Source organism: Petaurus breviceps, unplaced genomic scaffold, assembly GCF_028583685.1.
Source record: "Petaurus breviceps papuanus isolate PSGF00001 unplaced genomic scaffold, PetGlider_PUasm1.0 90638, whole genome shotgun sequence".
Classification (NCBI taxonomy): domain Eukaryota; kingdom Metazoa; phylum Chordata; class Mammalia; order Diprotodontia; family Petauridae; genus Petaurus; species Petaurus breviceps.
This window is the reverse complement of record NW_027187295.1, coordinates 5,978,699-5,990,826: the sequence shown is the minus strand read 5'-3', so window position 1 is coordinate 5,990,826 and position 12,128 is coordinate 5,978,699. Positions and strand designations below refer to the sequence as shown.

The 12,128-nt window shown below is 32.8% G+C and overlaps 1 protein-coding gene across 2 annotated transcripts in view; it reads left to right on the top strand.

Moving 5' to 3' along the window:
- Positions 1–9,510, top strand: part of CALCRL (calcitonin receptor like receptor) — a 124,682-nt gene extending 115,172 nt beyond the window's left edge. For both annotated transcript variants that reach the window (XM_069064518.1, XM_069064517.1), the window contains 3 exons: positions 190–408; positions 2,407–2,448; positions 7,967–9,510. In XM_069064518.1, the coding sequence (XP_068920619.1) occupies positions 190–408; positions 2,407–2,448; positions 7,967–8,182 (477 nt within the window). In that variant the 3' untranslated portion in view covers positions 8,183–9,510. The remainder of the gene's footprint in view (positions 1–189; positions 409–2,406; positions 2,449–7,966) is intronic.
- The last annotated feature ends 2,618 nt before the right edge of the window (positions 9,511–12,128 follow it).

The window sequence follows — 12,128 nt, the reverse complement described above, 5'->3', positions numbered from 1 at the left end:
TGGATTTTTATTTTACATATTCACGTCATTGCATGGAAACCTTGAACCCACACATTCTCATTTACTGGGGCAATGAAGTATATGCATGATATCTTTGATTCATTGTCCTCCACATGTAAAATCAGTTTAGAAATGATACACTTATGATGCACTAGGTAATTTACTAAAACTTCATTTTTCCCCTTGTAGGTGAACCTCTTCTTCCTATTGAACATTGTGCGTGTCCTCATCACCAAGTTAAAAGTCACTCACCAAGCAGAGTCAAATCTGTACATGAAAGCAGTAAGAGCAACCCTCATTCTTGTACCACTGCTTGGAATTGAATTTGTGCTAATTCCTTGGAGACCAGGAGGACTAATTGCTGAAGAAATATATGACTATATTATGCACATCCTCATGCATTACCAGGTATGAGGGCATTGGGGAATTTGCTAATGTTTCTTCTATACAATAGTCAGTAAAATTGTTAATCCATACCATATTATGTACAGTCTTCATTCATTTTCCAGTATTTTGCCATCTATGAAAATATATAATTGAGCATATCCTCTTTTTTATTCAATTGTTTTCTTTTATCAGCCGTAGTGTTGCTATCATTTTGCCCCTTTGTGTTATAGAATTTTCTGCAAAATAGAGGAGAGGTCAAACTCACTCTGCCTCTTCCCATATTGGTTTAAGAGTTCAGTGAAAAGATTCAATATTCACTAAAAACTCTGACAAAATTCTTTGCCACTTAGCAGTCATGTAGAACAGAACTGTGTTGGGAAGGGGGACGAGTGTGAGGATGCCACCTCATTTTCAAGGGAATACCTGAGAATATGTGCTATGTAGACACCCACATCCCAAATCCCTCATAGGCCTACATTTCAGAACCTTCAACTGCGACTTTCATATGTAACTGATTTCCCTAATTCAGTGACATTAAATAAGAGTAAAACAATAGGAGATATTCCCTCCCCTCTATCATTTACCTTAGTCTACTCACTACCTAAATTTAAGAACAGGCTCATTGACAAATGTAAAAATAATACTATTTGGGGATTGGAGACTTTTCTATGGCTTTCACATTATTTATTTATTTGTGGCAGAGAGAGTAGCAAAGAGAGAGCTTTATTTAGCTTACACCACCAGAAGTGGACAGAATTACCTTGGGAAGTCTACTTTTAAAACATTTAAAATATTGCCTCACTTTTGCATGACTGACCATGTAGTTAGTTCTCCAGTGTTCCATCATGACCTGAGTTGACCTTGGGTTCTCCAGCTCAAAAACAAGCTCTGGTAGGTTTTTCCTAGATAGAAAGGGATAGTGTGCTGTCTCAGGAACATCTGTCATCAGAGGGCCACCATCACCAACTTTAGAAAGACCTATTCCCAGAAGGTTGGCCATGAGATTTTGAATTATTTTGGCCACAGAAACTTTAGAAGACAATTTATTAAAAAATGAAAGGCTGTAATCTGCATTAGTGGAGAGAGCACACAAAACAATATGTAAAGTGCTTTGAAAACTTTAAAGTACTATATAACTTTTTAGTTATAATTATTATTACTTATACCAATAAAATCATGAATCTTCTGAATTATTAAATATGTACTATACAGTGAGTCCTTTTATATTTCTTTGTTTAAAACTATAATATATATACCATTCATATAATTTCTCCCAGTTACATGTTACAACCATTTTTGCATTTGCTTTTTTTGAGTTTTAAATTATATCCCTCCCTCCCTTCCTCCCCTGTCTCTTCCCTGAGATAGTTAACGATCACATATGTTATACATGTGCAATTATGTAAAAACATTTCAGTATTAGTCATTTTGTATAAGAAGATGCAAATGAAAGAAAAAGAATGAAAGAAAGAAAGTGAAAAATAGTGTGCTTCAGTCTGTATTCAAACAATATCATTACTTTCTTTGGAGGTGGATAGTATGTTTCATCATTAATCCTTTGGGATTGTCTAGGATCAATCATTATATTGTTGAGAATACCAAAGTTATTTACAGTTCTTCATCATACAATATTGCTGTTACTGTATATAATGTTCTCTTGGTTCTCTTCACCTCACTTTGCATCAGTTCATGTAGGTCTTTTCAGGTTTTTCTGGAATCATCCTGCTTATCAATTCTTATAGGACAATAATATTCCATTACAATCACATACCACAGCTTGTTTATCCATTCCCTAATTGATGGGTATCCCTTCAATTTCCAAGTATTAGCCACCTCAAAAAGAGCTTCTATAAATATTTTGAACAACCTATTATATTTCTAATTCAATTAAAATGGGACTTTTTATATTTCTTACACTAAAAAAATTCTCATTTGGGTATATTAACATATTACAAATATTGTTCTGTAATTCTTTGATTTTATTGTTAATGAAATTAAGTGAACTTTTTTATTTTACAGGGTCTCTTGGTTTCTACAATTTTCTGCTTTTTTAATGGTGAGGTACAGTATCCGCAATTTCTAATATTGACTTTCATCTTTCTTATATAAAGGAATATAAAATTATTTTTGAGGTCCACAAACTCCCAAGGGTCCTCTCTAGGTGTTACAGAATCCATGAACTTGGATTATATATATAATCTTTTTTTTTCATTAATCTTTGGGTCCATGAGACAAAAACAAAAGATTGAGAACCTATGCTTTAAAAAATTAATTGGACAACATGAATATAAATTCTGAAATAGCAAACATTTCAATTAAATGAGAAATCATTATTATTTATTTTGAACAACTTATTTTGTCAATCAGGAGTTTTAGAGGAAGTATCATATTGTTTTAAGAAAATGAAGAAAAAAGTGTTCTTACAAAAAAATTATAAGTGATCGACCTTACATTGGGGTAGCCAAGAGATCTAGAAGCACATAAATGGCTTCTTTGCTTACCTTCCCCTGAAAACAAACCATTTGAGTCACACTACAAGAGAGACTGCATTCTCCTGGACAATATAATAGATATTGTTCTCATTCTAGTCTAAAAGAAAGACACAGGGAAAGTTACACATGCTATTTACATAGTTGCAACTATCCCTTTGCTTCTCTACTTACAGCAAGAGTACAGTTGCTAGCAGCATTGATGCTGATGGTTCAGAGAGCCATAGGCAACTTCCAACCTTTGAGAGCCCTAGCCATAGAGGAAAAGAAAAAAAAAATCTGCAAATATCTATTAATTGCCTTCTATGTGCCTAGTACTGTTCTAGGTGCTGGAGACGCAAAGACAAAAGGGCGGGGGTGGTAATCCTTTCTCTCACAGGGTGAGATGATATATATAAATATGTGTGCCTGTAAAATATATAAGTAATCATGTAAAAAGATACTACTAGCTGAGGAAATGAGAAAAGATGCTACATAAAAACTGCCACAAGCTAGGCTGTGAAGACAAGAGGGAGAATAGCTGCCAGATAAAGGACACAGCTGGTGCAAAGAGACAACTGGGATGTGGAAGGTTGTGAGAAACAGCAAGATGATCAGTTTGGGGGAACAGTAGATGATGTGGAAAGAAATCATATAAAATAAACCTGGAGAGATAAATCGTGGTCACATTGTGAAAGGCTATATATTCTAAACTAAAAAAATCTGTATTTGATTTAAACTTAAAAGAGAGCAACTGGAGTTTGAGTAGTATAGAGACAATACACACTTTAAATACATATGTACATGCAAACATACACACATAACCCTAATTATATATATGTATACAAAACCTACACAAACATATACCACAATCCATATATATAGTGTGAGCACATATGTGGCATATGCATGTATATATGGGGCTATGCTATATATGTATACATATAAGAATTATGCTGTGTATGTTATATATTTATGTGTAGGTTATTATATACTTGTGTGTGATGGTTGTGATTTATATGCATGTGTGTGCATGTGATTATTATGCATGTATTTCCTTTTGAAGGCTAAAAGAGAGCAAAAGGGACACAAGAGCTGTCAAACTTAATACTCTCCTGATGCATCACATCAGACCACTTGGCTCTATGTTGCCTCTTATATGCAGAGGCAGCAAAGTAGTCAAAACCCATCAGTCTGACTAGTAAATGAGAAGGGCAGACACAGAATATGATTGGAAAGAATAGGAGTTGTTCTTTGTTTTTTTTTTTAACAAAATTCAAGTCATGCTTATTAAATATCCATAGGAGCTGTTGAAAGCAAAGATAACAAGGGTACTGGGTTGTCAGATATTATGACTGAATATAATCAAACAGATTAAAAATCTCATCTATAAACATATAAAAATAGATAAAACCATTGAGTTGAAATAAATAATATTACCAGGATGCAAACTTTTATGTTTTGTGTTTTTATATGATGAAACATTAGAGACATAACTATGTGACCATAATTTTTTTTTCATTTGAGGTAGTCTTTTTATTTTGTTCAAAACACAACACAATTACTGGTAAAAAACAATTGCTTATAGACTGCATATATGACAACACCAATCATTTTATCAATATACACATTAGAAAATATTTTTTGAATGTTAGTGACTATAAATCCCAAATTGCTTGATTTAAAAAGTCTAATGGCAAGGAATATATTAAAAATAAATATATTAACACAACTTCCTCTGAATCCTTTAAGATTTCACCTACATATAAAAAAGACAAAAATACTAAAATGTTTCAGCATACCCTAAATAAATTTGGCCATTGGAAATCACAATACCATATGAATTTTTTAGCAAAGCTGCTGGCATAACCTTAAGTTCTTCACATCTCACAAATCTGTCCCCTTAATCTTCACAGATGAAACTCCACATTTGTGCATGAGTCATTCCTAATCTTGATGACCTCTTTGCTTCTTAGCTTTCTCCTGTAACATGAAAACAAACTGCCAAACTCATTTTCTGCTATTATGATCATGTCATTCCTCAGCATAAAAAAATCCCTTGCTTGGTCCCTTTTGCTTTCCATCTTATAGTTGGCTATTCTGGCTTTTAGCTTAATAGCTCTTTACCTTTTTTAACTCCCCTTTCCCCCTTTTTCTAGTCTGTCTGTCTGTCTGTCTATCTATCTAATAGGCAAGCTCTTCTCCATCTCTCTTTCCTTCTTCCTTTCCTTTTTTTCTTCTCCCTCCCCCCTCTTTCTCATACCTATGATTCCATTCTGGTAGTAAATTCCCTGCACCAAAGTAAATCAGCAACTTAAGAGTTTTTTAGAATTATCATAGGGCACTAAAATGTTAAATTACTGGCCAAAAGTAATTAAAATCAGATAGTAACTAAATTTAATCTGGTTCAGGATGTACTCAGATGTTTAATATCTATGCTTTAAATATTTGCCATTTAGATTAATTTTCCTTCGTAAGGTTAACTTTTCATTATATCTATCTGATAAATTTCTGAAAAAAATCAATCAACAAACAATTAAACATCTGCTGTATGCCATGCAGTGTTAGGCAGTGAGAATACAATGACAAAAAATGAAATAGTCCTAGCCTTCAAGAATTTACATTCTATCATTAAAAAAAAACAGAAGACAAACATATAAACATAAGCAAAATATATAAAAGGTAATCTATAATCACAATATATATTCCACTTTCTTTGAACTAATATCATTGTTCTCAAAATTTGGTCCTAGCTGCCATTAAAAACAAATATAAAGAAATAAAGGGAAAAAAATCAGTCCAATGAAGTGGTTTTAATTCTTCCCAAATATTCAGGGACATGGTGGAAAATAATTGAATTGTTGAAGTATCTGAATAAATCTTCCAATATATGGTGGACTTAATATAGGATATTTTAAATAAATAAACAAATGACTTATATGTTTAGACTGAAGCACTACGAGACACCATAGTTCTTCTTTGCCAAATTTCCATCTTTAATTTTTAAATTATGTTTAATTTCAGTATTTAATTTGGAGCATATTTTCTGGTAATACATTTAAGAATACATTTCCAAACAAAGAAAAATAATATATTCATGGTAAGAGGCAGTATGACACAGTGCTCCTCAGAGAATTTAACTCAGATTCAAGGGGATATGGGTTCAAGTTCCATCCCTGCCATACACTGGTTGTATAACCCTAAACAAATCGTTCATCTTCTTGGTACAAACAGGAAATTATCAGACTAAATGCTGCAGACCAGTTCCTAATCTTCATTTGTAAACATTTCCTCAGTTGGAATTCCCTACACCTATGAAATCAGAGTTCTGGATCCCATGGTATTATAGTGAATGTTGCAAAATATTTAATCAATATGTGCACCGTTCTTTAGATGTCATGCCTGTCACAGCAATTTTAAATGTAAATAATATATTTTATTCTTAAATCATAATAGTTTCCCAGCACTTATTTTATCATTTGGCTCCACAAAAATTAGGATAAAAGTATGAAGTTATAAAATTTTTCATAGAACTTTTCAGAACAATGATAATCATACATTTAACCATCTAGTTTTTTTTTTCTAATAAGACACCAACCATTTGAAAATTTAAAATCATCTGTATAATTAATTAATTTACATGTAGGTGCTTGATGTCCCATCATACCATGTCTAAAGTAAATGCCAACAAAATATATTTTTAAAAAATAAAAGTTAAAAGAAATGTCTAAATAATCATTATATATCTTTTCAGTACAAGTCTACCAGCAACATCATCTGTTATAAACAAAAAGAAACATCTCCATTTGAATAATCTTATGATGATTTCATCAGCTCCTATAGCTCTAATTATCATCTCTTTCAGAGGATCCCCAGATCTACAAATATAACCCAATATCTCTCCTGATTTGCAGTTTCATATCACTTTGTGGCCCATCTTCTGAGAATTTCCAATCAAATGTTTCCATAGGCATTTTAATTTCATCATGTCCAAAAGAGGGGGTTATTGTCTTTTCCCCAAACCTATCCTTCTTCTTAACTTCCCTATTACTATTGAAGGGAACTACCATTCTAGTCACCCATGTTCACAATTTCAAATTCATACCCTGATTTTCAAATTCCCTTCCTGTCCCTCCCCCTGTTTCTAATCATATGTCAAGTCTTTTCAGTTTACCTCCAAAACATCCTTGTCATCCTTCCCTTTCTCTCTGTTCTTACAGACACCACTCTATCTCTGGTCTCACTATCTGGAATTGTACAATAGCCACTAAATGATCTTCCTTCCTCACAGCTCTTCCCTTTCAGAACCATCTTTCATGCAGCTGTCAAAGAGATGTTCCTAGCACACAGATTTACCTGGCATGCTCCTACTCAAAAAGCTTAAGTGAATTTATATTGCTTTTAGGATACAATATAAGTCACTTTGTTTGGAACTTAATGGCTCTTATAAGTTGGCACCACCAACCTTTCCAATGTTATTGCCCATTACTTTCCTTTATATAGTCTCTACCTAGTCAAATTGGCCTACTTGTTCTTCCTCTTACAGGAATTCCAAATCTCATCTTTGTAAAGGCATCTCTTGCATGCCTTCCCATGATTGGAATACACTTCCATTTCACTTCTATCTTTTAGGATACAACAAGGTTCTTTAGAAAATCCCTTAGGTCAAGTTCTGTTTACTACATGAAGTTTTTTTCTTAACTTTCTAAGTGCAAGTGTACTAACAAAAGAAGTTAACCTTATTACTCTTGATAATAATTATAAATTGTATTCCCTCAGAAGGGAACAGACATTTATTAAGCACACAGAATACACCAGGCATTCTGCTAAGCTCTTTTGAAAACATACATGTTATTCATCTCCTGATCGAATATGAACTCCTTTAGGGCACAAACTCTTTCGTTTTTGTTTTTGTATCTTTAGTGTCTGACAGATAATAAGCATTTGGTCAAGGTTTTTGCATTAATTTTCCAAAAATCAGATTGTATTCTGAATGCAGTGTATTGCAACACATAATACTTAATGTGTTACCTTTTTAAAAAATGAATATCAATCAACAATATCATAATATTCCTCATTTTTCTTTCCTCCTCCTTTGTCTGAATGTTTAGGTTCAAGCAGTTTTGAGAAGACATTGGAATCAATATAGAATCCAGTTTGGGAACAGCTTTTCCAATTCAGATGCCCTTCGCACAGCTTCTTATACCGTGTCCTCCATCAGTGATGTTCATGGCTACACTAATGACCTTGGTAGTGAACAATTGAATGGAAAAAGCTTCCATGACATGGAAAATGTGGTTCTGAAAACAGAAAATTTCTATGCTTGATTACAGAGGAATTACAAACTTTATTACCACTCTTGCACCCTTATTACTGAAGGAATTGTATTCATGACTCTATGGCCAGAAGATTTCTAGCTAAGATGGACTTATTTCCCTTGAATGCCACAAAAATAGCCCATAAGTACATTAGCATATGCTGGTAAGAGGACACACACGCACATTAACCTTTTCAAGTCTGGGAGATTGTTCACCATGTATATCTCCTCCCTGGCATGGGGGGCAGAAGAGCCTCTCTGGTGCAACAGTTTGATGCATCAGGGAACAGTTTGGTCCTTTCCTACAACTGCACAGTGGTCAGAAGAGGAGCTAGCACTCATGCTGTCAATAATTCCCATCCCTAGAAAAACCCAACAGAGCAGAACTGCTATGCTCACTTGCTGACTCACCCTAGCCCCCTCTGGACCATGTTCCCTTGAGATGGCATGCTATGTACAGGACTGGTGATGTGCATAGGATGGGGCTGCAAGCAGAATATGTGACTTGATTGTAGACCATTTTTCCTCCCTCACAACCTAGGTTGAGTGAGTCAGGTCAATAGGAAGTATATGTAAATAGAAACTTTTCCTCTTGAGTTTCTACTATATAGACATTCATCAGTGCATTCTGTATGATGAAATTTGATGAAGGATTTCTTATTTTCTGTGGAGCCTGTATAAAGACCTTGTTGTGAAAGTTTATATCATGTTTTCAAGAACCTAGCTTGTAAATAATTTTAATGCATTTTTGTCCATGAACTTAGATGGCTTAAAGATATATGCAGGTTGATTTCTAATGCAAAAAGTGCCATGGCTGATTATGCTAAAATAAGAGTCTGGAATACCTATATTAGGCCAACTCATTTAGGGATATTTTAGAAACACAGCTAGATGCTAGCATCAGAAATTTGATAATGAGGGAAAGAAAAAAAATCAGCGCAAGATGAAAATGCTCTTTACAAAGCAAAACTCCAATCAAGTGGAGAACTTTAAAATGAAGCTGGCGTGCTTGGTGGGAATATTAATACTTTCTTTCAGAAGTTATGCCCAAGTAATGGATGGTCTCTCTATATTGTCTTTTGATGAAAAATGGATATCCTAATGAATCATTTTAGGTTTGCTAAATGCTATTTTGCTATGAAAATTTGTACATTCATCAATTTCAGATTCAGGGATCACATCATTCTAGTGAAGTGGGTTACATGGGGAAAAAAAGTTTAAAAAGTATTCCACCTGAAAATGAATAATATAGTTTGTGTATCTTTTAAAATGCTTTGTTTCCTGAGCAAACATATTTTGAATAGAATATAATTTGTATACAAGTACAACAAATAAGAAGTGTATGTATTATTAGGGAACTACAGTTCACATAAAACCTATTAGAGTAATAAGATGAAATAAAAGACATCCCCAAAATGATACAACCCCTATGTTATAGAACATTGGTTTCACTAAAGCAAACTTCTGGTTCAACTTCAGAGGAACCAAAATACCTCTTCTTCAGAATTCCTTACTGGTAAACATATATTTGAACAAGAATCATTTTGTGTGATTGAAAAGTATACAAAACAGGGGCGGCCAGGTGGCTCAGAGAGTAAGAGCACCGGTTCCAGTGTCGGGATGACCTGGGGATCAAATCCGGGCTCAGATACTCAGCACCACACCCAGAAATAACTGGCCGTGTAACCTTGGGCAAGTTATTTATTTACTTAACCCTGATTGCTTTAAAAAAAAAAAAAAAATATATATATATATATATATATATATATATATATATATATATATACACACACACAAAACTGTAAAATGTAATAGCATATGACTGATCATTTGGCTATTATGGTGCTTACCAGTATTCATAATTTCTTAGTCTTCAGTTGTTTCTGAATATAGAAGAGTTTTTGTTATAATAATTATTGCTGTTTTGAAATGCCCTAGGAAAATTTTCTGGTCAGTGAAAATGAAACAAGTTAGCTAAATGAGCTGGCCAGTAAATATAATGATTATAAATTACCCAGATGTTGTGACTATGCTAACACCAAGTTGTATGGAAGTGACAGTAGATATCAGACAAATGAAGATAGGCTGTTCTGACCTTCCAACTGGTTAAAGCACGTTAAAATGGTCTTCTGTTTTTGTTTAACTCATTTGTGTTCAAAGCTTTTTCTGCAGAAGAAGATTCAAATTCTTGAGCTGTCATGCTGATTTTTTAAAATATATTTTAATGTCAGATCTATTTATGTGTACTACCTAGCTATACTGCCGTAATAGAACTTAAAATGACAACAGAAAATGTTCTATTTTCAAAGAGTATTCTATTCTAAATATAGCATTACAAGAGCAGCCTATTATTATTGATCTTTTATCAGTATGCTTAAATCAGAACCTCATGCTGATTCACTATATGGCCAGTTTTTTAACAAACGTTTTTGTATCATTTTCATGTTTAAACCAACTAAGTTAGTTATTTTTTGTGCACTTATCCTCTTATATGTTATGTTTCTAAATGTTAGACTTCAGTTTTGGCAATTAATAACTGTGTATCTTATTCAATTAGAATTGTATGATGAAAGGTAAAACAAAGCTTTTATTTTTTAATCCCCTCCCAAAGAAACTCCCACAGAAAAAAAATTTGTATCTATGCAGTACATATCTAAATCATATATATATATATATATATGATATTGATAAGGCACTGATATTTTTACACAATTATCTAGTAAAATATTACAAAAGATAATTCCCTTCCCCCAAATTAATGATGTGGGTTTTATTTTTAAGAATTAATTTACCAGTATTTTATTTCATTAAATGTTTTTGCTGAACTTTAGCATTCATTCAAATACATACAAATGTGTACATAGAATTAATAGTAGTTACAGCATTGTATTTATTGCTTAAAATAATGAAAATGTGAACTTTTTTTTCTATTTTCACCATCCTTATAAAAACCATTATTTCTTTCAACCATTAAGAAAGAGTTGAGGTATTCTGAACAATAAAAGTTTTTTAAAAAATATTTTTTGCTTATTTAAGTTTTTGTTGGATACTCAAAACACATTTCAAAGTCAGAACTATGTTTTAATCAAATATTCAGATAATGATACACACATTCTAATCCTGTTCGTGATTTCTTTCCTTTTTGTCCATATAAAGTTTCCCACAATGATTCAAAGCCAAATCTATTACTTGAATTTTAGTGATTCTCTATACAGTCTCTTATTTTAAAAGAAGTCAAGCTAAAACATTAAACCCAATCCAACAAGCTTTTTAGATTCTATGTGAAAAGTATTTATGGGTACCTTGGCCTTGAATATTGACAATGGGCAGGCAAGTTACTTGAATTCCTACTATGAAAGGTAACTAAAACTACTATATAAATTGCAGAAGTTATATATCTTCATTGGTAGAGGAAGTTTCCTTATCAGGAGTTACCTATACAATTGAATTTATGACATTGAATGAAAAAATAAAGTATGAAACATTTTCCTAGGCACTAAATGTACAAAGACAAAAATGAAACAAACCCTGCCTTAATGTGTATGTATGTATGTATATGCAAAATATATGCAATGTAAATACAATCATAAATTTCCTTGTAAACACTTTTATATAATTTAAGAGACTAAGGAAAAAGAGAGAGATGGAAAAGAGAGAAGAGTGGAAGGAGGGAGGAAGAGAGACAGAAAGGAAATGGGAGAAATTCCTTGAAGAACGTGAGTAGACAGATAGATATCTGGAAACAGGCTATGCTGAGAAAACATGACTATATGTCATGTTTTAACATGTCATAATTATTACATAAACCAAAAGTGTTTGGACAGCATTTTTTCCCAGGAATTTTAAAGGTTTTAAAAGTCCCTTCCTATATTTCAAATTTTGATCATCTTCAGCATGGATTAATTTGGTAAATAATAGTAGATTACAAAATAGAGTTAAAATATTTAATTCTGTCA